A 25,794-nucleotide genomic window follows, 5' to 3' on the forward strand; every position below is an offset into this window, starting at 1 on the left:
TTTTTTAATTAGAGGAAAACAAACATTTTCTAATTCCTACAGATCATTAGTAGATATCAATCTGCGCAACACTACGTTTGTAGCTTGCATCATTATGTAACGAAAAACGAAGTTTCATTACAGTGGTATGTACCAAAGTGTTGTATTTTGTCATAGAAAAAATGATATCAGAGGTAATAAAAATGATGACGTCATCAATTCGGCCCCCAAAAAATCAGATCTAGAATTCTCTAATGCCCATCTATCAACATTCGTTACGGCTCCATTCTTTCTTAATTTATAAATAAGAAAACTGTGGAAGGTCAAAATGCCAATTTAGCCGACCGAGATACCTTAATACGTGTATCATTTCTTTTGGTGAGTTCAGAGCGCATAATAAGATTCAGACGAAAAATTCTATTCTGGAAGGTCGAATTTTGTTCCTGTTCCTCTTTCTTTGGAAGTGACCTCTATCAATAAGCTGATTATTCTGTCACTTTTTGTTGCCAGTCGCTTTGACTTAATAATCTGACCGTTGCACGTTTAACCCAAAAGCACAATGTAGTTCGTTAAGCGAGCAATTAAGTCACGAATGACATGAAGGAAACTAACTGTGGCAGCATCTGGTACAGCAGCTCGTCTGATTTCTTCTTCTCTACCGCCAGCTCCTCCGTGCGCTCCTGGACCATCTCCTCCAGGTTACTGGCGTACTGTTCCAGCCGGGACAGCAGGGTGTCCATCAGGTTACGCCCCCTGGGGACAGGAAAGTTTTAAAAACAGCTCTATTGAAATGTTTTTGTACTGGTATATTTGGTGGTTTCTATACCTATCTGAAGATTCGAGCAGTTGATTCAAGACAGAAGCAGATCCCAGCTGCCAATTCGTTTGATGATTCTGATACATCTTAGTAATACAGCGATCCACTTCAACGATGCTGAATGCAATTCAGACAAAAACTCGTTAGTTATCTTCTCCAGCTGAGAATTGGTCAAATTTTCGTTATGTTTTCAACGTACGTGTGTATCGACGTTCAATAGCTAGGCAAGGGTATAAATATACTAACAATGATAGCAACAAAATGTCACAACAAGTCTGACCTACTTGAGCTAGTTTAACTGTAATATCCAACACAAAACTTGAACTCACCTGTCGATTTGTCTCATCTGCGTTCGTATTGACCCAAACTCCGGCCTGAGGTTCGGGTCTTCCTCCCAACACTGCTGCATGAGTGTCTGCAGTGCCTTACTGTACCGAGCGTCATCAATGATAGGGACGTCTGGCCGACACAACCCGCCATCATTTTCATATCCCCGTTGGACCTTCTCTACAATGTCTATGTAGAAACAGAATTTCGGAAAAAGGGAAATATTTTACTGTGCAAAAATATTCATGCCGATTGATGATTAAGCTATTCAATTGTTTACAGTACTTAACTGAATGATATTAGACCTTTCATCATAGACGCATCATATTTTACAGTATGATACTGGCGTTAAAGTTTTGCTGTTCATACTTGCCTTGGGTGCTTGCGTTAGGGTCATCAGCCATATAGAAAGCCCCCTGACGTTCCACAATTTCCTGCATGATGATGCCGAAACTGTAGACGTCAGCCCGATGAATGGCGTGCACGGTCAGGTTACAGCCACGTAACAGTTCTGGGGCTGTCCACAGTCTCTCTGCGGATAAAGATGGTACTGAGTGTGCACACTTACATATATACGGACATGCGGAAGTCGATACCGTCCGCTATCCGATTTCGGAATACGTAAAGTACCTGTACAAGTGACCAAGTGACAATTTCATTGTGGTTCCTTAGATATTTTTTTCAAATTGAAACACACATTGATACTCCTTTCTAACGTGACCACCTACCTATTATGTAGACCATATTTCATAGGTGGATCCGTGGCTTTCTTGGGTAGTTTAGACTGTATACATAGTTTTGAAACACGCATTGATACTCCTTTCTAACGTGACCACCTACCTATTATGATTATGTAGACCATATTTTATAGGCGCATGCGTGGCTTTCTTGGGTAGTTTAGATTGTATACATAGTTTTGAAACACTTGGAGCAATCACAAAGATAAGAATGAGAGGCTATCAAATTAAAAGTCAGTGTTCATCAAGCGAAACATGACAAACAAGCAAACAAAGACCATACTTCGGTAGCAGCTCTCCCCTTGTGGTGGTTTATTCAGCGGTGCCCGGAAAGTCGGGAGTCCGAAGTCGGTGAGCTTCACCACGAAGCGGCTGTCAACGACGCAGTTGGATGACTTGAGGTTTCCATGGTAATGAACCTCACTGGAGTGTAGGTACACCATACCCTGTGGACGGAAGTAGGGGTTTCATTTTCAACTACGCGTTTAGGACCGCACGGCAGAGAAATAGAGCTAATGACACCCCAGTGAAGGAAGCTGACAAGTTGCCAAAACTCTGTGTAGGTAAACGTATCGTACGCTGTGTCATCATAAGGTCATTTTCCAATCATAGTTACCAACAATTATAGCTACAGCTGCTGTAAAGATGGATACCCAGCAATGTAGAAATATCCGCTCAAACGAACAATCATCAGCACCAATCCATTTATTTGTGGATTGACAAACAACTGTGTCGTAACGTTGTTGAACAAGCGTGTTTTGGTAATTCTGACCTTTGCAATGTCGTGCATCAGGGAACATTGGAACTCTATATCCAGGTGTATCTCCTCGTTCTCCAAGGTGTCCTGTAAGACGTGTAAACAAAGTGGTACAAGTGGGGGGTTATCAACTAGGTATCATCAACTATTGACAACGAACATGGGCCCTTCAAACTCGGCATGTTTGAGTGGCTATCCCAACCGTGAGTAGTAACAATTCTGATAAGGTAATATAATATCACTATCAAGGTCCTCAAGTTCTAATCTATCGATCGTATGCAGTGTTCCGGTGAGACCACTCCATATACACCCGTAGGTTTGAGACTATACTAACCTGTAGACTGCCTCTCGGACAGTACTCTGTCAGGATGAAGACACGGGGAGACTTGAAGCACACTCCTACAAACCGGACCACGTGATCGTGGGCCAAGTCACGCATCTGTGGAGAACATTTAACATTTGATTATGATAAAGTAACATGATTGTCAACAGATAAAGATGTGCTGCTACTTCTTAAAACGAAATCATTTTAGAGATTGTAGAAGAGAACATGTAACACTAAAGATTTCATGTAACACTAAAGATTAACACTAAAGAGGTATAGAAATATTAGGTTCTTGAACGAGTTTAACAAAATAAAAAAGGCAACGTTTGCGAGCAAATACATAACTTTATCTTCACATGGAACAATATATTCCCCTTCCATGGAGGTAACATAATCAAAGACTGCTGTTTAAACATGTGAAGAAAAGATGTAGCAAAAGCGACATGTTTCCCTTTCATGGAGGTAACATTATCAAAAGACCTCTGTTTAAACATGTGTATAGATGTCATAGACAGCAAGGAAATATATATTTTTCACCTTGTGCCACTTTCTGAAACATTCCTAGTGAAAACTCACCCTCTTCAGCTCCAGAAGAATATCATCTGTCAGTGTGATGGCTGCCTTCTCACAGTCAGCATCCTTGATCACAACTCTTTTGCCCTGGGAAGAAAAGTATCAGACATTTTACAAGTTTACTTTTCTAACGTTACATCATGTCATTAGAGTATGTGGGGAAGGACAACCTCAAGCCAACCGTACACATCTGCAGAAAAGACGCTGGAACCGCATGTTTCCCGTATAGGAGTTTTATTCAAACCAGTACACAGCAAACATTGTTATATCATGTCACTGCTATCTTGATTTGACTAACACAAAAAAATCACTCACACTACGAATGTTGCCCTTCAACGTTTGTTTGATTGATCTGATCATGGTTGAAATAGATAATACTACTACGTTCTGGCGGTACAGATGTATAACGTTATACTAACCTGGTATATGCCGGTCGTGGCAAACACTTGCACAGCGCCTAAGGTGAGTCGTGAATGCCACCTTTGCTGTAGAAATAGACACAAGTTAGTTCAGATTGTACCCTTTGCGCTGGAATATGAATGGAAACCATACTCAATGTCATAAGCATTCTCCTACAGCAGAGATCTGAATTCCGTCTTAGAAATTCCACGATAAAGAAGGAGTCCATATGACTACACTGTCTCGCCTTTGCATAGGAGACTGGTCATAAGATAATTAGAGGAACTTGGAGATCATTGAGAAATCGTTGAAGAGCCCGGAGATCGCTGAGCGCTGACTGAAAGATCAAGATTTGTTTATGGTGGGGTAGTAAGGGGTCTCATCTTTGAGGAACCCCCTCTAGCTAATACTAACAGTTTGGTTCCTTGGATTTTGTCAACGCCTCAGGGGTGGACCCTTTTAATCATGTGTGATATTGCAAAGAAACAAACCAAATCTGCGGCCTCTGCAGGTGCGACCTGCATCCTGTATACGCTTCCCCCCTCCACATGCCTGCCCTCGTCCATCTGGATATCTTCCCACTGCACCAGCTTTTCCTGTTCAGCTCTCAGGGCAACCGCAAGGTCGTTCTTCCTGATTGGTGCAATTATATAATTAGGTTAACGTTAGGCTCACAAAGCATGATGATCAATCAAGAGTTTCTAGACTCTAGAGGATAAGTGTTGGCAGTGTGGCTTTGGTTCAATGTTTATTCTTTTATGTGGTCAGATATAAAAGAAAACGCCAAAGAAAGATAGAAACAATGCAAGAAATAAAGAACAAATAAATACAAACTAGGCGCGTTGCTTAGACAGATTATACAGAATAGGTACCTTTTGCAGAAGTATATGATGGTTGAGGATGCGATGACGATAACGCCGATGACCACAGACAGGACTATAACTGTTGTGGGGATGACTACAGGATCTGTTAAATATACATGTATAAAATTCAGTGCATTGGAGGGTGATTTCACAAAACGTCCAGCAACTAACGCCTGGTGCCAGTTGGCCTTCATAGTAACAAAGCTGTCCCTGCGCTGAATAACATTCTTGGGGGGCACTGCTGTCCATTGTGCTGATTTAACCATCACACCGGCACTGCTGACCCTGTTGCTGAATAGTATGGCATTGCAATGCCATTGCTGTCCTTGGTGCTGAATACACTTCACACTGACACTGCTACTGTATAACATTCACACTGTCACTGTTGTCCTTGCTACTGAATAACCTATGTACAGAAACTGCCGTCCATGGTTTTGACTTCTGAGTTTAACAGTCACAAAACTATTCCAGTTTCTGAGGTCCCATTTACTATCATAATGGTGCTAGCTGCAAAGTTAGCACTGAAACACCGTGGCTGAACCGGCAAAAGTTTACCAAAGTGCGGGTTGCAGTTAGGACAACACTTTCCTATTATGTAGGGATAATTGCTAGTTAGTGTTGTTCCTATTTTCTGGAAACCACATCCCTACCTGGACAGTTGTCTGTAAAGACACAGTCCTCGGGTTCCCTCATGGGCTCACTGCTCACCCAGTCAATCTTTTCTAGTTCAGTGAAATTCTGAGAGCTGCCGTTGTAGAATAGAGCCGTCTGAAATTTAGACACGCACACACACAGTAGTCAGTAGTTTTGTGGTACAACTTTTGATGCAGTGCAACAGTTTGTTTTCCAAAAGTTTCTAGAGTTCACTTCTAAAACGACAAAGGGTAAACGCCAAGCACAAACGTACCACAAAACTTTCACTCGAACGGTTCAGATCCAGGACGAAGAAGTCAAAGACTCTGTCTCCGTTTTTAACGACGACTTCCTCTCCATCTGCGCCTGTGGTAATGTAAAAAGAGAAAATGTGCGTATAAAAACATTCACAATGACGTTGGTTGTGATGTTACGTTTGGGACTGCCATAACGTCCAAGCGCGCAATAAAACGGTGCAAAATAGAAAGCCCAATAAAAACGCTTAAAAACAGCCGGAGCTGAACCTCTGCTTGGAAAGTAAAGAGGAAGTAGCAAACACGACAGAGAGAGTTGACAATTTGCCGAAACTCTGGCAGAAAAAAGTTTACTTTGCGTTGTGGTTTGCGTTACTCTGCATTACATTTACCGACTTATGGCCTGTTCCTTACCTGTGAAAGAAAGATTGCGCATCCTCAGAGCCATCTCCGTGCCGTTAGTGTAGTTGTAGCCAGGTGTGCGGTTCAAGGCCGTGGCGTACAGTAACACGTCGTTAAAGTAGGATTCCACAAATGGGTTAGCCTGCGGAAAAGAGAAAGATTTGCAATGGAGAGATGCATTGAAAAGTAGCAGTCATGACATATTATGAGGAATTGCACTCCTCATTTTGTATGGTGACGTAAAGCCGTCAAGCGTCAAACCTTTTGCACGTAAAAGAACGTCCAATTTTATTGAAAAGAGTAAGGGTGACCCACTGTGCTTAGCTAAATATTAAAATAATAGCTGCATTGCATTACTAGCTACCGAGAAATCGTCATGGTTCATCTAAGCTCGAACGGAAAGAGAGAAAGGAAAAAGAAACTGTTCGGGCAATTTTACATTTTCGTTGCGCCATGATGAAATGTTTTACGACACTTTTGTCATACCATAAATTTAAGACTCAGGGGACGTCACCACTTACCAACGTTTCGTTTGAATCAAAGCCGAAGTTCTTTCTCCCGATTTCTCGAACTTTATTGGAGAAGTCCCTGAATGCCGTGGTGTTGGGCCGCGGGACGGTGATGACAAAGGCGGCGCGGAAGGCGTCTAAGACGTCTTGCTGCTCCTGCGGGTTGTCTTCTGACCCGACCCAGGTCTCCCGCTGCAGGTAGGCGTGGTCAAACATGTCTAGGATGAGGAAGACGTAGTCACCATTGGTCATGCCCATCTGTCCGGCTACCTTCATCAGTCTCCACACATAGGGGGCGCTGGCGCACGTTATAATCACTGGTGGGGACAGATCAACAGTAAAGTAAGTACACATCCTTCCTACGCCTTTTGGAGTATCATGTAATGCTAATCTCCGTTTCTATGGTCCTTGGGCCACACAGTTGTGGATGCACGACTAGTCGTAGAGATGGACGCGCGATGTTAAATATGACAATATTCTTAAAGAAGAATGCGTCAATATAATACAATGTATGCAACTTGGATAGTGGTTTTGTTTTTCATACAAATATCCTATTGGGTTGAATACATTTACCTTAACAAACCTACTAACGTAGTATGTATGTGTCAATGAGTAATCACTGTTGACCCTTAACCCCTTGGGTCACACATTAGGTTTCCAGTGTACAAAGGTCAGGGGTGACGTCAGAGGGGCACACCTGTATTCAAAGGTCGTATCTTATCTTTATGACGTTAATTTGTTACATGTACTTGGTTAGAAATTGGAGCGGGTTGTTTATCAATCACACAAAAGGACAAACATTGTACCACTTGTGTTCCTGGTACAGCTACAGTGACGCATGAATAGTTAACACAGAAGGAATGGAACCCCCTTCCAAAGAGGTTATTCATAGCCTGGATACCAGCCCCAACCCGATCTAAAAATATCGGGCTGGGGTCTGGTATCCAGGCTAGGTTATTCAGTGTACGACGATAAAGGAAAACAGGAAAGGTCTATGAAAGCACTGTATGTCGCATCTACAATGTTGTAAAAGATTATTGTATGTCATGTTTGACAACATACTAGGAAATTTTCCCATCTTGTGCTGCGCATGCAGACATACAGTACACAAGCTAGTGGTGGATGACTACTCGTACAAGTACTGGAACATGACAGACATTCTTGGACCTGACACGGCATTAGTGAGGAGTATAAAACAACAAACACATCAAGAAGTATCCATTATCTCGGATAGGCTGTCCTCTCGTGGGCTATATTTTACCTTCTCTGCTGATAAATTCATTTCTGTGAAGAGCCCATGTCATACGATAGAAATAGTAACTTGAGACTCGACAACACAGTGTCCAAATGCGCTGTAGGTTTCTAATGTGTATATATTCAAGCCTATTGCACGAGCAACCAAAGAGAAAGTAAGTATGTTCGAGATAAGCATCGCCATCATATACATGCAAAATAAACACAACTAAATACTGAGCAATTAAACGTTATCAAAAATTGTGCGTTTGCGCATAGGCAGTGCAAATTGCATCTATCAGTGCTTAAAAGATGTTCAGGGGGCAAGCTGTTAATCCATATAGATGTGCAATAATGGCAAAGGTCAGTAAACATGGAAACTATCCATTTTCGTGGGACAGGTCTTTAAGACTGTTGTAAATCGAAGTGAGTGACTTTAAAATACCAACGACGTCTGGACTAAGGTAGAAGCTTGTCAAACGTACTTGAGAGCTTTTAAATGCACCGCCTGCTGCTCTGTACGAAATGATTTATCACGGCAAAGGTTTCCAAACTAGTAACCTATCAATTTTTCTCGTACAGTTCTTTAACACTGTTCAAATTAAAGTGAGTGACGTTAAAACACCAACGACGTCCGGCTACATATACGTAGAAGAAAAGAAAAACTAAAACGTATTTGACAACCTTTAAATGCACCACCTGTTGCTCTTTATAATATATGCCATCAGACCAGAGGTCCCTAAACACGGAAACTATCCATTTTCCCGAGACGGTTAAGTTATAAATCAAGGCGACATCAGAGAAGTAGCGTCTGGATTAGACCAGAGGGGAATAAAAGTCACCTGGCCCCTAGAAACGCTCAAGCTAGGCACGTACATGTGGGTTTGACAAATATTACCGATGTGAAGTGCCCCATAGTGTTTACATTCTGTCATCATGATATGTGCGTGGTGTGTTCCAAAATTAAATCAGCATGGCCCCTCCTCGTGTTTGATATTGCTTAAGTTGCCTTTAAATTGGAAAGAGTGGAAGGATGATGAAATCAGAGCGTTGAAAGTGTAAATAATTGGAGAGAATGCAATCTGTATGAAATCGCGTATCAACTGCACTATATTCCCACATTTACATTATTTATTATTTCATACTTTGAGCGGTTAAAAACGGCACAGAAACAAGGATGCTAGGAAACTAGAGGCTTGGCAGTACAAAAGAAGAAAGAAACTAGGATGCTAGGATGCCCTAGATATTGTAACCCACAAAAATCAGAGCTCACGGCGTCCTCGCGGCACTGCGGTATCAAATATTTGCTTCTTGACTGTTGGTATGGAATGGTAAGTCTTCATCTAGTTGCTTCATCTTATTACGTAGAAAAGTGTCCCCAAAATAACCTTGATAATTGACGTTCTACAACCCTGACTTGGGCTAGAATTGCTTTATAGGTTGCCTTTAAGGTCATTTGATATATATTCCTCAAGCCAAGCGAAAAACTTTGAAAGAAATGCACATTTTACCAACGCCTAACCTTGACCTTTGAGTCCATTTCATTTTGAGGACTTTGTAATCTGAAGCACGTATAAGTTGCTGTCAGTAGTAACCAGGAATCCATACCCTTAAAAGCAGGTAGCTATTGAACTCTCACAAGTTTTTCGCTCACAAAAGATCGTACAAGATCCGATAGATTCAATCTCATTATTGTCCAGCATTCTTTCTTCAGAAAAAAGATACTGTGGCCAATATAATGAGAAAGGAAGTTTTTGCACCATTTGAAAATATCACAACACTTCCACTTGTTAATCCATTGTGCAAAGTGTATTTGAGTCTATTGACTTTCAATAAAGGCAGGAAGACAGTACTGGGCATTAAAGGAAGTTATGGATGACCCATTCCATTATCCTGAGAATAGAGATGGTACTAGAAGTGTTTGAGCAATGTCAGAGTCTGTAATATTACTCACCAGTACTAGTAATGCTCAATATTTGAAGCCGTCTTACCTCTAGATTTTCCCCTAGCTTCGGCCATCATGTTTCCAAGTTTCTCATCCAGGTGACTCAAACTTTCTTCACTCTCCAAATCAAAATCTATTTCATTGAACTCAAAGACATTAGCCTGGACGTGAACTTTATCTCGCACTCTCCACTCGTCATAGACCCCTCTCACGAGGAAGTAACACGTGTGGTTCCCTGGCCCTCCACCGTGGCTGACTACAGAAAACGTTCTCGTCCAGGTGAACTTGTCCAGAAAGCGTAGTGCGAACCTACCGACCTCTCCGGAAGACACAGACGTTCTTATGCTAGTCTTGTAAGCGTCCTCTCGCCTGTTTTGTAGAGCCCAAGGTACAGCAACAGTCATTGAGGGAATGTTCCAGTAGGAGGCCAGCCGGACTATAGAGGCGGCGGGGAAGTCGCAGCTTGGGCCCAGCAGCACAGAAGGTCTGTTCCTGTCCTTACTGCAATGATGTTGATCCTTCTGGTGTTCATAGTACATCGCCATGGCGCCGACTTGCATGGAAAACGTCTCGCATCGTAAATGGTGGACAAATCGAGGGACAAGTCTCAAAGAGCCCAGGGAAGCCCGTGTGTTGACCACGTCCACTGCGAGCTGGATCGCCGGGGCCGCCCGCGACAGAGAATACGGCAATCTAGGGTCGTCTTCCAACAGGACACCTAGCACTACATCCCCCTTTTTGGTCTCTACTGCCGACAACAACACTAACACTACAACAAGCACACCCATGGTACAAAACGCCATCCTCAACTTATTTCTAACAGTGGTGCCCCAGAACTCTGACCACTGCCTTCCACCTGCAAGTTCCCATTTCCTTCTGAGTACCTCACTCGGGCTCCATGATGGTCATATCTCAAAGAGAGCTGTAAACAACCATCAATATACTACTCAGATGAGGCTTTTAATTAAAAAAGGCAAAAACTAAAGGGTCAGGCATTGCTACATCGTGCTCAAGTATCGATTGGAGTGTTTTGAATTGTTGTGTGAAGAGAAAGATATATGATGTTATAACTGTTGTCCGCTGCCCCCTAGACTGTGTGACTAGCTGAGTTATTCCCAGATTTGAAGGACTTTGCTGATTTGGATGCTATTTTTATCTCTTTATGACCGGGTTCTTGTATAAAGAATCTCACGTTTTCTTTGAGTGGCTCTCAGAATTGTTGAGTATACCAAATGCTACCTGCTGAAGGTATGTGCATTGATAAATCATGGTCATTGTTCATTTCTGAAACTCTTCATCATTCTTGTATTTCTCGACCAACTTTAATCCCCAACATGATACAGAACATCAATAAAATTAGTGAATAAACCATTCAGTGCGAAGATGACCTTACAGTTTGACATGTATAATTGAATTGCACAAAGTTTGTCACTTCATGTTTACCTAAAGAAATAAACAACACCATATAATAGCTAAGTTATTACTACTTAGCCTCATGCAAGACCATCGAATTTATGGTATTCTTTTACTATTATACAGTTGTTTTCGGTGATCTATTAATCTACCTTTGTATATATATGGAACGCGCAATAGTTTTTAATTAGTTCAGGGAGTATGGATGTTAGGGGAATAACACACTTTCATTTATTATGTAGAACTTGATAAAAAAGACAGGGAATAAGACGGAATAAACGAAGGGATAACAATAAGTAAATGATCAATCACTAATAAATCAGAATACAATGAGGTCTAGTATTTATGGTACACTTAAAGTGTACACATTTATACAGTACCTAGTTATGAAGCGATTACCAACGATAGTGATAGAACAATGAATCCTGTTGCCTTCAAGCTGGGGGGGGGGGGGGTCAGAAAGGGTGTGCCATCAATCCAGCTGCATATAGTATTTTTAAGGTAAGAAACACACATGTTCTATGGTACATGATTGATGTATAATGACATCATCTCCCATATGGAACCTCGAACAAGGACTTGACGCGGCTACTGTTGCATGTCTGTGTGCGTGTGTATGTATGTAATACTACATGTATGTAACGTTATGTACACGTTTTGTTTGTTGGTATCTTTATTGAAACTGCTACAAAGACATGTGTTAACAAACAAGTGTAACGTTATACAATGAATTACCTACATGATTGTCTACGAATAAGTATCAATACATAAGCATATTGAGTCTAGAGTATCATTTACATTATTGGTTTAAAGGTCTAAACATCCTTTGATATATTTGCTTATTGGTAAGGGTTATCACGTGTGTGTGTATGTGTGTGTGTGTGTGTGTGTGTGTCCTTGTGTCTGTGTGTAAGTGCGCGCGTGTGTGTACGTGTGCCAGTGCGTATGTGAGTGTGTGTGTACGTGTGTGTGCGAGTGTGTATGTATATGTGTGTGCGCGCGCGCGCGTGTGTGTGTGAAGTGTGTGTGTGCGAGTGAGTGCGTGTGGGTGTGAATGCACACGCGGGCGCGCGCGTGTGTGTGCGTGCGTGCGTGTGTGTGTCTGAACTGATAGTGTCGGTCAAAAATGTACGTACCTCTTGAAACACCTTTCATTCGTGTCAACTCATCAGCGAACCGTTCGTCCACTTCCCTCAGACTGTCAGGGTCTGTTAGATCGTAGTCATCTTGGCTGAACTCTCCGATGGTCTCGTGTGTCAGAGCCGCTAAACCTTGGTCCTTGGCCGCTCCCACCCACTCCGACCAAATGCCCCCCTGGACGAAGTAACACAAGTCGTCACTGTTCCCCTTTGCCTTGTGGTAGAACTGGTATCCTCTGGTCCAGTTATAACGGTCATATAACCGGAGCACTAATTGTCCAAGGTCGTCGGTTGTGGGCACCGTTCTGATGACTGTCTCATAATTTCCATTGTCTTGTGGGTCGTTTTTCCGTCCCAGGAGCCAGACGATTGAACAGGTCATGACAGGAACCTCCCAAAAGGCGGCGAGACGGACCACGGTCTGCGCCGGGTACTCCGAAGTCGGGCCCAGGAAAAGGTCCGGTTTGGACCCGCTGTCGTTGTAGTACATGCCCATGGCCACGCGTATAGCCGCATACTGTCCCAGGTTGGTGATTTTCTGATACTGTACCGTCAGCTGGTGCGGGCCCAGCCATCCTTCCGTGTTGACCTGGTCTACTGCGAGTTGGACGGCTGGAGCTACGTAACTGTACGAATAGGGTTCTGAAGAGCGGTCCTCTAGAATAACTCCGAGCCTAACTGTATCACTCGTTGTCTCAACAATCAAAAGCAACAGTGATAGAGCTGAGGCTAGACCCTCCATCGTCAAACGCTCGAATTTACGACCACAGAAACCTAAACATCCTAGAGTTGGGTGGTCTAGGACACTGATGCGCGACAGAGAGCCAAAGTTAATGCATCAAACGGGACAGGCTGTGGATATATATATGCACGGCATGTTAACTCTTGTTAATAGTTAACTTTCATAATAGATTGACTTTTAATTTATGTTTAACTTTTGCCCTAAGCAACGCCGTCATATGTTCAGATTTGTTTGAAAGGTGCAAAGGTGCAAAGAGGAAACGTGCAAATATACCATCCGAAACAAATTTGTTTCAAATGGTGTCATAAAATTTATTTTTCTGCGTCAGCTGGTGTTTTTCCTTGTGAAAATTGGAATTCCCTGCTAGTTGATGAATAACAAACACATGTCACATGACAGGTTACGTGTAGCAGGCGCAAGTTAACATTTACCTTTCCGTTAACAATTTACCTATTGTAAAGTGCGGTATAGAGGAAGGGACTACGCATAGGTTCCCGTCACCGATGACTCCAAACATAACAATTGAAGAGCTCGTTACACACCATAAAACTCATACACACAACAAATGCCGTCTCCGGTTGCTGGGCGACTGTGTTTTTAACGTTAGGCGGATATCTTACTGGACTGCGCCAAATCGCGCTTGGAAGTTGCGCCAACTTTTGCGAATTTGTCCCAATCTATCCTTGCTGTCACACTGGCGTGGAAATTTGCAAAGATAGATAAAAGGATGATTACTTATGATATTTGGCGCAACATACGTAAAATAGGATGTTATGAATTTTCATGGGATTAAGAACCTTTCTTATGTAGACTTTAAATAGATAATCATGGGTTTGCGTAAAAAGAATCAGTCGAGAGCTTAGAAGAAGCGCTTAAAAGCTTACACGTGTTTCCCACATGTCTGATATTCTCCATACGTACTTTATGTTTGCGGCGAACGTGTCAAAACCGCTACGTTTTTTTAAGTCAAACACCACAATTATAAATGAACAAGGACGGAAAACAAAGGTGACATGTACACTGGCATGTGCTCTACGTAAACGAATATTGTTGGTATACTTTGGATCACCTTGTGTCAAACATCGAAGGCATCGCAACGGTTTGTTGGATCATTGGCCTGGTGTACTTCTAAAGACACATGATAACTCGTAAGACCAACAAACATGCCCAGTTTTCTATTCTCTGTCGGCTATGAACTTTGGACCTCGTGGCCGACACACAGAAGACAATGTCAGTTGCGAGGTCTGGGTTATCTCGAAATCTAGCCTTGCCTTGCCTTACCTGCCAGAACGGTCATCCAAACGAAGAAATTTTGTACTGGGATCAAGCGGTCAAGTATTCAAGTCTATTTTCTATTTTTACTTTGTATATTCCATGTTGTATTGTTGTCTCACTGGAAGGGAATGTGACTACACAGAACCTGTTAAGAACCTCAGGTTTTGTCGTTCCTTCCGCTCGTTGTGGGAAATTAAAATGATAAAAAAATCCTTTACTTCGCGGTCAGGTTTTTGACACTTCTACCTTGTAGCCTGTTTTCTGTTTGCAACCTCAGGTTCTGGTGCTTCACTGCTAATTTGTCGAAAATGTAAGGCCCTAGAACACCTATCAAGAACGAAACGCTAGCTGAAAGGCCTGCATTTAAAGCTTTCTTGTTGCGACCTCTTGATGTTCATAGTCAAATCAGTGATTGCCCAGGCTGTGAGAAAGGTACACCCGCGAAAAGCTGTTCGTTAAATGTATTCCCATGTCTGATTGCAAAGTCATCGCACATATTTGAAAATAATGTACCACCATTACGGTACAACTCTGATCTGGGATTGTCCGACTTCAAGTGCACGTCAAACATTCGTGAGAGCAACTCTGGGCGAAGTGGTCTGGTATTTTTCTGAAGGGACAAACACAGAATCGGTACTAGCTGTTGTCTTTTAAGTTACATTTGAGCATGGCCAGTACAGTACATTGTTTCGGTTACGTGGTAGTAACAAGTGACGATCAAATCGTTATCAACAGTTCCTCAATAAATCGATAAGGTTTCCCATTTGTTATGCCATTAGTTTAAGCGTAACTAGAAATGTATTTTCGCTAAAAAGTAGATTGATTTCCATGTGATTTGGTCACGCTACTCGCCCAAAATACAACATGATTAGGCTTACCCTATAGTATTTTGTTCGAGTAAAAAAGAACTACATCTGCTTGAAATGTTCAAGTCTGTCAAAACGTAAACATTAGCTAACAGTGCAATAAGTAACAGTCACCCGTTGGAAATTTAGGGTTATATTGCGTTCTTCTCAGGTCGCCAAAGTGTAAAACAAGAATCCACGAACTCACGAAATAAATCAATTTGTAACTAACTAGAGTTCAACGACCTCATACCTTCGCTAAATCATAATATCAACCTTATCCATTCCAGTGTAATAAGATTCCCATTGACTAATCAAATAAGGCTATCACTTGCATAAATTACAAATTGTTCCAAGTAGAAAGATCTTAGCAAAATAGACTTTTGTATCATTTCCTTATAGAATTACATGTATGTACATTTGGCCCTGCTTTGCATGATTTAATCTAATGTTCATCTTTCATAGGCTTCGTAATACCTTGAGTATAATACACTAATCACCACTATAGAATTAAAGTATTTTCTCAGTGATTATGCAAAGGTCTTTATTTGGATAATTGATATATATCAACATTTCTCTCTTTCTCAATTACATATGTTGCAAGTTTGAGTGTCCTATCATGAAATGCAGTGTATTTATAAGCTATCGTCATTTCATGCAAATTAACTGCCGATTCTCTCCTGATTCATAAATGAGAAAACAAAGAAGGGTCGAAACGCCACTTAAGCCAGGTGAAATACCCTATAGCAAAAATACCCTCTCTCATACCTCTTGTATTCAAGTATTTTGCTGCCATTCTCGGACAAGAGAGTTGTTCTGAGTATCAATATGGATATGTTACTGTGCTGGGTGAGGCTGTCGGTACTACGCTAAGTGTTAATGTGTGCGTGTGTGAGTTAGTACGCGATATTACGTGAACGTCAGCCTAAGCCTTCCGCAGCGAACTTATGCATAAAAGGCCCCATGCTGCCTCAACACCAACTGCACCGGCAATGTCAACATTTTCTAGTTTACAGCAAAGTTCACATTCGGTACTTGTTTTAAGTACATTATTTATCGCAATCAAAATGTACACACAAATATACTGAATTTTGTACAACGTGACAGCTAGGAATTAGATAGTTCTAGCATTCAATAGGCAAGTCGGGAATTTTCCTAGGAGTACCCAAGCTGTGAAGCTCAACTTTATTACAACAAGATGTAAACGTAGTGTAGATAAAACGACAGCAGCCCAATGTTTTCGTGATTACAACTTCGTCGTTGATACAATTTGGTAATCAAAGATATGCAGCCAATCTCAGCGAAAAAGACCTTGGCTCTCAAAGCCCTTGTATTCAGGCGTTATGCTGCCATTCAAGGACAATATGGCCACTCTTGTACGAGAATGAAGCAAACACAAGAAATACAAAGCCGAAGTGAGAGCAAAAGGCTTTTATTCGCTGCTTATGATGTAAATGAACGGACACAAAACAACATTCATTTATTTTCAGTCAAGCCAGTGTAACAACACGAACAATCGTAGATACTATCAGAACAACAAAACATCAACAAGACATTCTACGAGGGTCACGAAAAACTTAATCCAAGAACATTAGCTAGCGATACTTTACAGTGACCTACAACCATATAACCCTTACATGTCAGGTATAGGAAAATAGTCTCGCATTCACCTATGGCACCTAAAAATACTACACAGCATCATATACATGTACATTGCTAGCACAGTACAGGACTGTCCATGGCTTTTAGCAAGCTGATATGATTTATTGAAGAGCATTTTTTAAACCAAAGACCTTTACTCTCAAAGCTCGTGTATTCACGTGTTTTCACCTTTTCAATTTCTGCTGATTGTATCTGAACATAACTAGTTTCGATTTATCCTGACGTGTCATTTGTCAGAAGAATGCACTCCAAAACCATCCATGATTGGTTATCTTCACTGATGAGATCAATATCTGTCAGTTTTGATTGGTCAAGGAAAAAGATCGGACACGAGGACCTGCGCGTGCATGGGGGAGTCCTAACAACGCTTTATGCTAAATTCAGTCTACGTATTGCGCCAATGTTTACCCTAAAATGAAGAAGTCAGTCACGCAAAAGGCGACTCGCTAAGAATCACACGGATTGACAGCTAGGCTGTTTAACGCAAATATGAGAAAATGCTTTGGTTGTATGTGCTCATAAATAATTCCAATTTGATTAGCTTTATTACTTGAAAAACAAAACTTCAGAAAGTCTGCTGATAAAAACAAGCGCCAAACTGATCAAAGCTTGTCACTGAAGAAATCGGTAAGTAAATTTAACAGACACTCGCTAGGCCAGAAGTGCACAGTCCTGGGTTTTAAGTTAGCACGATTGCAGCTAGAAATTTATCGAACTTAACCTTCCCTTTGACGACCGCTATCCATCAACCAAATATCTGTGAGGAAACAGTCTTAGGTCCCATAGGGGAGAGTAGAATGTTACCAAAATGCTGAAGCCTCTGTTGTTTTACTTGTTTGAAAATGTAATTTCTAAAGCCATCCCTACTACCCGAATTCCACAGGCCGCATCGGAACACCACTACAACCGTAGAGAACACCACTACAAACCTTCAGAAGAGCCATCGCCTACCGTGGACCCACCATCTGGAACAATCTACCACCGGACATACGCACAGCCCCAACTCTGGCTTCCTTTAAGAGACTCTTAAAGTAACGGGAACGGCCAATTGAACGGACTTGAATCATGTAGCAGTTTCTCTCATGTATTTTGTATGTATGTAAATGTAAATTTTGTATGTATGTAAATGTAAATTGTGTATATAGACGTATAGGACTTATAAGGACTCAAGACGATGTAACTTTATCTCTGTTATATACTTTGTCTGACCCTTGCCTCTTCCCTCATGACCTCAATGAAAAGCGGCCTGCAGGCCGATTTGAGCTTTCATGAATAAATAAAGGTTCAAACAAACAAACAAACCGTAGTTGGCTCACTGTGTAATAACATAATTACAATAATTATTATTAGTTAAACTATTCCTCAGGCCGAGGATAGACTTCGGCTTGTTTTGGCCTTTGTTGTCAGGCGTTTGATCAGAATTTCTATTCTGTCAGATTTCCTTATTATATCGTCCGTCGGCCCGGCGAAATAGAAAAACATACTTCTAGAAAACGTCCAAAACAAGCCAAAGCCTAACCTCTGCTTGGAGAATAACCTAAAACTGCGGTGCGAGACCAAACCGGAAGTCAGGACCAGACAGACTGGTTGATCAGGCAAATACACGGAATATTTCATCAGTGCCAACAACCTGTTGTGTTCTCTGCCGTTGTGTCCTGTACACGGACGAGAGGTGACGTGCTCCAGCTCGGTGAGAAACTCTACACGTCATCATGTGACCATGTTTGCTCAGAAATGTTCAATATTGTTGCGCGAGGGAGGGGTGGGGCCCACTGCTTGATCTCCAAGCAGATGTTGGGATGGAAGAACGTTTTCTGCACGCCGGGTTGATCTGACAGCTGCTCAGTGAACGTGAGTAAGGTTGTAGGGGATCAAAGACATTTTCTTTGGGTTGAGTTAGAGTCAGAAAAGCCTGGAAGTCAGGAAACGTTGCGATCGTCCATCCCAGTATCTGCTTGGAGGTTTAACGTTAGCTTCGTCTGTGCAAGACCTGTGTTTACGTTCCGGCCCAGATGACTTCACAGTTCACGGAGTCAAACGTTAGGTATGGGTGGTACAAACGTTAGGTATGGGTGGCACAGCGGCCAACAGGACATTTTGGAAGGATTTAAGAGCATGAAACGAGATGTCTATAATGTAAAGAATCTTCCTGCACAACGTATAAAAAATAATGGGCAATGATAACGTTAATGCCCAATACGAATTCGGAATTATGATATATGTGAAATTGACAGGAAAAAGGTTAAAACAATATTAAAAAGTAAGACAACCGTCTAGGTTCATGTATTTTTTTGCAAACTTAGAGGTTGAACATTGGAGGATATAACTTGTTTCGAAGAAAATGCCCTTTAGGTCTTTGTAATCCTGCCTTCTTAGAATTCATTAGATTCACAGAAATTGCCTTACACCAAATTTCATTGGCTGACACATGTCACATGACTTCCAAAGTCTGCTAATCCTAATCCTAATCCCTGCATATACTTTTACCATACAGTATTATGTAACTCAGTACTATTTGTGGATGACTGTTCATCTGATGACATTGATGACATTATGTAACACACTGGGAATCCTTTGAGTCAACCCCGTGTACATGTAGACCCTCAGGAGTCCCTCAGGCTTTGACATCTGACATCCATTGTACTGTGTCATCATAAAACATTGTACATGTAACCAGATGATGTGAACCAATCAGTAGACTTATTTGATCAATTTGATTATGTAAGGCTGAAGTCATTGGTAAGCCAACAGGTGGTTGAAGGTGATTGACCCCAGGATTGACCCCAGGAACCAAGGCCTGTTTTTATATTCTGATCTGACAGGTTGTGACAGCTGCTCCATGCATAAATAATGCCCTGTGATTTTAGCCATGAAAGCAGTGCATTGTACTATAAATATGGTACTGCTGGAGGTTTGAAAAGATAGATACATTTGTTCGCTTTATTCCATTGAACTGATTAATCGCCTCAAGGCATATCACACCTTGATATGTACCTAGGCATCATGTATGTAAGGACACGGTATGTAAAACTGGACTGGCTGGTTTCATCCAGTCACGTGTACCCTGGGGTATAATATCAAACCAATTTGGGCCTACCACTATGATGTAATTTCTGAACATCCTGGCCTCAATTATAGACATGGTACATGTAGGTTTTTCAACCTTCCCCCAGGTTCTTACCCCCATAGCCTGAATACAAATTTGGTGTCGAACAGTTAGCCTCCACCAGCCCTTTGCATGGGGTAATTACTGTATGCAGGGAAGAATTCAGCAAAACGAGGGTGAATAATTGGCTAGGAGTATAGGAGGGTCAGTCTACAGGATAAGTTACATTTTCCCCTCCAGTGAAACCCTATGGTGGCCAAACTCTCCTTGAGGATTTGTTGTTCTTCCAATGCAGTTAGTCAGGTAGATACTACCAGTACCAAACAGCTACCATATCAGGGAGAAGGTTAGCATGCTAGAGGTGTGGCTCTCCTCTAACACAGGATAAACCTAATAACACCTTAGAAAGAACTGCAACCCATTCATGAGTAGTACTAAGCATTCATGTCGGGTAGCAACAATGGTAGAGATTTGAACTCTGGACCCTCTAGTTCCCAACACAAGGGGTTACTCACAAAGTATGCTAACTATGATTCTACAGATAATGTAATGAGTATCATTCCGTACTGCAAAAGCTGTAGCTGTAGTGACAGAAAAATGGTGCCAGACATGCACTAGGACTGCAGGTGTACATTGGGTGCTGTGATATTAGCCATGTTATTGAGATAGAGCAAAAAGTAATATAAGCTCCCCTTGTTCAAACAATTCTTCCTGGTATATTTGCAGCAAAGAGAAGTGTTACTTGGTAGGGTTGGAAAATATTAATGTGACGTACTTCCAGGTAAATAAGTGTAAATGTCAATTTGATTTATGGTTCATTGACACAAATATATCATGTACATGATTGAATTAGAGTATGGGCCAACCAGAAATAACTATTTCTGGGAACACAATCAGTTCAGGTAATTTTATCCCCGGATGTAACTGTTAATTGTATTCTGCTCTGATTGGTTACATGGAGATTCAAACTGTTATGAAATATAACTGTTACTTAGATTGACACCTGGTATGAATGAGCAGCAGGTGTTCAATGTTTACGAACCTGTCTTTATGATAGCTGCTCTTTCAATACCCATAATTCTAAAGGTTTAATCTACTAGTATTAATATCCACAACAGGAGTTGACACATCACAAAGATGTCTTTAACAGTGTTTTGATATTTTTCAGCCTTTAACATGCTTGCAACATTTAAATGCTACACTCAATTTTCAAACAAGACATACAGAGTTTGTTTGTAACAGCCAGGATGAAGGCCTTAGGATGAATATCTAATGCAAATTTTCATGATGTGGATTTGCTAATATATGATATACCTATTATTAAATACAAAGTGCAATATACATGGAGTAATGTATGTTTCACTACATCTAGTTGTGTTTTTCTAGATGTGATTTTGCTCCATGGACAATGTAATTCCAAACAATCATCAAGTAGCTACTACATGTATAAACCAAAATGATGAATCAAGGCATAAGGTGTTGCAAAAATCATTCGTAAGCCCAATTTTGATTGTTACACATTATAATATGTGTGCACCATATCATCAGGCAGAGACTTAAAAATAATTTGTATGTATGTTTCAATATGGTTGGTTGTTTGTATTTCCAGACAGAATTCTGGAGTATCTATGGCGTCAGAATCATCAAGTGACTATGACTATCTCATCAAATTCTTAGCCTTAGGAGATTCAGGTAAGAACTGGTCTTGCACGTTTCTGAGAAAATTCTTGTAATATAGATTGAGATTGACAGCTTTTTGTAAAAGTAAGTACAAATGTAGTACATGCATCAAGGGGGCTATACCCTGAGTGCACACTCTTTCATCTGCTCTTTTAACCTATGGGAGTGACCGAGAGAGCGGAGTTAACAATTAAAAAAAAAATTAAAGATTGCCCAAAGGAGAGAGGATGAAGAAACTGAATCCTGGTTGTTCTTAAAGCTGAAGGGGTACCCTACATACACAGCTTTTTTTCCGTCAGATGTATTTCATGGAAGAGACCTCTTGACTTGAGGGTGAGCAGCCTCGAATTTAGACCCCTACTTTATCCTTAGGGCCTGGTCACACTGAAAGCTAAAAAAGACGGTGTCCAGGCTATTGGGAACTTAAACCTGAGCTTCCTCTTGTTCCAAAAGAAACAAACAAACAAACAAACAATATGTGTACTGTCTTCTTTCTGTGCAGGTGTCGGTAAGACCAGTTTCCTGTACCAGTACACAGATGGCACCTTCAATCCTAAATTCATCACAACGGTGGGGATCGACTTCAGGGAAAAGAGAGTGGTGAGTAAATTACAGTATCTTGCTTAATCAATGTACAAGTATATAATTACTGCATACTTGGAACAGTGTTAGTCTGCTAACATTCTACTTCTATCTTCTGATGAAAAGGTTGTTGTAGATCCTTTTGCTTCTGTCATCATAGTCTCCAAAAATCCTAGGAAAAAAATTATACCACAAATGTGACCCTGCCTGATAATGAGAGTAAGGGAGGAGTTGGCTGGTGCGATAGCAATGTTTAGATGTTCCTATTCCTAGCCTGTGCTTTCTAACATTGGTGCATGTGTTGTGTGTCTGTTAGGTTTACCGTCCTAGTGGAGCCGACAATGTTGGCAGAGGACAACGAGTTCACCTTCAGCTTTGGGACACTGCTGGTCAAGAGAGGTATTTAAGATTGTCTGTGTACGACAAGGAAATCTATAGAAATCTTTTTGTAAAATATACATTCAAATTCATTTAGACTGAATTTGTTGAATAGGATACATGATAACTTTTAAGAAGATGACATTTCCTATTTGGGAGACAATTCTAGTAATAGCATATTATGTAATCTTCAAATTTTTTCTTCACTGCTGGAGCATTTTTTCACAACTTTACCTGCAACTGTTGACACTTGATTTTAGGTCCCGGTAACAAAAGTTTTCTGCCAACACGATAAAGTCTGTCTGTACATGGGTTTCAGGTTCCGCAGCCTGACGACGGCATTCTTCCGCGACGCCATGGGCTTCCTTCTGTTGTTTGACCTGACGAGCGAGCAGTCTTTCGTGAACATCCGCAACTGGATGAGCCAGTTGCAGATGCACGCGTACTGCGAGAATCCTGACGTCGTCCTGTGTGGGAACAAGGCCGACCTGGAGGACCAGAGGGTTATATCTGAAGAGAAGGCACGGGAAGTAGCAGAGAAGTATGGGTAGGTAAAAATAGACCTACCTAATAGGATTGGTGCATCCTAAAGTGAAGAAAATTTTGGGTTCAACCACATGCACACACGTTACCACTAGGTGGCTACACAAATACCGACTATAAGACTTAAGAGCGGACAAAACTGTAAAAGTAAAAAAAAAACTAGAAAATACTCATGTATTGAAGAAATGACAAAATGTTGGAGTCTGCATGCTGTATGGACGTCAAATGTACATACCTGGTATGAGGGTGAAAAGTCCAGGTTTAAATGCTGTTGTTTCTTGAATGAATAGATGGATAGATGGTACAGACAGATGGAGGGATGACACAATGAAATTGAATCTAAAATGGTTTGTTTTTGTGTCCACAGAATGCCATACTTTGAGACGAGTGCGGCCACAGGCATGAACATCTCCAAAGCCGTGGAGGGCCTGCTAGACCTGGTGATGGTGCGTATGGAGCAGTGTGTGGACAAGTCAAGCCTGCCCATCACCGGACACAAGAGATTAGAAGGCTCCACTGTGGAGGTGGACGAAGCAGGAGAGGAGTCCAAATGTTTCTGCTGAAATGTCCTCACTTGTTTTGTTGTTTTTTTCTTCCAGAAGAGAGAACATATCAGTATCAGCGGGTATCCATGGTAATTGCATTCCAAGTAAATTTAAAATGATTCTATGGACTCCCAAAGAAAATTATCTTCAGGTTGCTGTGTCCAAGTGTTTTTATTCCTCGTGCCCTGTAGTAGTGGTTTCAACAATATTTATGATATCAGTGGTTACAACAGTAATTGATATGATATTAACATATATCATGGCCAAAGGGTTTATAATCATGAGAACATGATACTGCAAGATCTAAGAAATAAAATCTTATAGTAATTGTTCAGATCTTTTGTTCAAAACTTGATGGAGATAGTTGTTCTACATTATGCTATGGTGTTAGAATATTCACACTTTTGCACACAGTCGATGCACTGCATGTTTAAAGTACTTCCGCCTTTGCACAAAGAACAGTGTCACACTCATTGTATGATAATATTTGTAACAGTGTTCTTGAGACAGTTGTGGATGGTGTCGTACAAAATTATGATAGGAAGGTTGCGATAGGTCCTTTGTGATAGTCTCTTCTGTCCTTGTAAGTGCCCGTCACACAGCAGGAAAATCAACAAGCTCTAAATTACATTTTGGGCAGTAGTACATCCAGTTTTCTCTCCATCATAGTCAATACATTGTTTTGGTATCAGCCAATACTTGCAGGTCCCTAATTCCCATCCAATGTGATAAGGATTTTCAGGTGAAAAATATGTTCAAATTTTTCAATTTGGCAAACTTCTGGTGATCAACAAATATAACAGACCGTGTGACAAGGAATTGAGTGCATCTTTAGATGATTGCTGTTGGGCTTTTAGAAGAAAAGGGTAAGGACATTCCATTAGTTGGAAAAGATGTTATGAGTGAGTATGTTTTATAAGAACAGCCAGGACACTCCCCGGGCTGAAGTTGACTAGCTCACATCCAACGTACCACATCTTTATAAAATGTCAGTCATTGTTAGGGATGTGTTGATGCACATACTCTACATCACAAACTCCAAATATGGGTACATTGTTTGGGACACAAATGTGTCTCACCCAAAAGTTGGAAGGGAACAGTTGTAACAGACAATACAATAATTACATTTGTTTCAGATGCTTAGAACATTTTGTTTGACAGATCTATACCATACACAAGAAACAAATGTGTTTTGCCAATATTTCTTGTTCTATGCCACATTTAACCTGGAGTGAGTGTTTTTTTTTCCTTTCATACATGTAACTTAGATGTATTCAGCATGTAATTGTTACACTGTAAACAAAAATGGAAAGTCTCAGAACAAGGCTATAGAAATATTGTAAGATGAAATCCAATATACAAATTCTCAGAGTGACACTAACTATATGATGTCTTGTCAAATATTCAAATATGGCACCAGGTTTGCAACTTGGTGGACATAGAATTGTAAAGTGTGATAAACATCTATTGGTACAGATAATTCAATGAGCATTTCTCACGACTCCCTTTCTAACATAGCAATGGAGATTATTTGCTGGTTGCATTTTAGGAAAGACGGTTTTATGAATTTACAGGGTGATAAGGAAGAACTGACATTCAGGAAGGTGTCAAGAATTATGAAATGAGGAAAAATTACATGTATATTATGAAAGCTGTCAAGTGTCTGACTATACCACCCCCTATTAGCTGTAGAATGGAATATTCTGGTAGATAGTGCATGCACTCCTAGTACATGTATTAGCAAATGCTATTTATACAGATGTTATCTTCAAGATTTAGTTTATGGCTTATTGGTTGCACAAATGTGAGGTATTTTAGTTCATGTTTAGGAATTCTGCTGTAGATATGTTTTTGTCATGTTATACATTTTGTATACCAGTAACAAAATAGATAAAACATGGTTTGTCAAGGTTATGTGAAAATGTACCCAAGTGCTATTCAGTTTTGTAGTGCTAGCAACTTTCATTTTTTGGTTTCCCAAGAAATAAAGAACACATTGTAGGATATTGTGGATTTAATGGAACTCTATTATTGCATTTTTAACAATCACCTTTATGCGTTATTTCAGCTTTATTATGGCCATGAAAAAATGGAGGTATTATTTGGGGTGTCTGTTCATCTGCTTTTCTGC

The 25,794-nt window shown here is 40.9% G+C and overlaps 2 protein-coding genes across 6 annotated transcripts in view; one reads left to right on the forward strand and one right to left on the reverse strand.

The window, feature by feature from the left end:
- Positions 1-13,212, reverse strand: part of LOC118412279 (atrial natriuretic peptide receptor 1-like) — a 17,559-nt gene extending 4,347 nt beyond the window's left edge. Inside the window, exons 1-15 of one of the 2 annotated variants that reach the window (XM_035815040.1) lie at positions 12,303-13,212; positions 6,588-6,892; positions 6,079-6,208; positions 5,685-5,776; positions 5,428-5,545; positions 4,787-4,880; positions 4,406-4,547; positions 3,935-4,000; positions 3,519-3,602; positions 2,952-3,056; positions 2,633-2,704; positions 2,144-2,306; positions 1,497-1,655; positions 1,126-1,312; positions 592-732 (exon numbers count right to left, since the gene is read on the reverse strand). In XM_035815040.1, coding sequence (XP_035670933.1) covers positions 592-732; positions 1,126-1,312; positions 1,497-1,655; positions 2,144-2,306; positions 2,633-2,704; positions 2,952-3,056; positions 3,519-3,602; positions 3,935-4,000; positions 4,406-4,547; positions 4,787-4,880; positions 5,428-5,545; positions 5,685-5,776; positions 6,079-6,208; positions 6,588-6,892; positions 12,303-13,047 — 2,603 coding nt within the window. In that variant the 5' untranslated portion in view covers positions 13,048-13,212. Of the gene's footprint in view, positions 1-591; positions 733-1,125; positions 1,313-1,496; positions 1,656-2,143; positions 2,307-2,632; positions 2,705-2,951; positions 3,057-3,518; positions 3,603-3,934; positions 4,001-4,405; positions 4,548-4,786; positions 4,881-5,427; positions 5,546-5,684; positions 5,777-6,078; positions 6,209-6,587; positions 6,893-9,799; positions 10,643-12,302 lie in introns of those variants that run through there. The other variant, XM_035815038.1, reaches the window with a different exon arrangement.
- Positions 13,213-18,350: 5,138 nt separating this feature from the next.
- LOC118412311 (ras-related protein Rab-27A-like) lies at positions 18,351-24,350 on the forward strand. 4 transcript variants are annotated; one of them, XM_035815106.1, is made up of 6 exons: positions 18,351-18,519; positions 21,545-21,627; positions 22,118-22,215; positions 22,514-22,596; positions 22,895-23,122; positions 23,486-24,350. In XM_035815106.1, the coding sequence occupies exons 2-6, from the start codon at positions 21,564-21,566 to the stop codon at positions 23,679-23,681; spliced, it is 669 nt and encodes a 222-aa protein (XP_035670999.1). In that variant the 5' UTR covers positions 18,351-18,519; positions 21,545-21,563; the 3' UTR covers positions 23,682-24,350. The 4 variants fall into 4 exon arrangements, with proteins under 4 accessions (XP_035670999.1, XP_035671002.1, XP_035671001.1 ...); XM_035815109.1 differs by having other exon boundaries at positions 18,425-18,551; XM_035815108.1 differs by lacking the exon at positions 18,351-18,519 and adding an exon at positions 18,643-18,680.
- The last annotated feature ends 1,444 nt before the right edge of the window (positions 24,351-25,794 follow it).

This window comes from Branchiostoma floridae, chromosome 3 (genome assembly GCF_000003815.2).
Source record: "Branchiostoma floridae strain S238N-H82 chromosome 3, Bfl_VNyyK, whole genome shotgun sequence".
NCBI classification, from domain to species: domain Eukaryota; kingdom Metazoa; phylum Chordata; class Leptocardii; order Amphioxiformes; family Branchiostomatidae; genus Branchiostoma; species Branchiostoma floridae.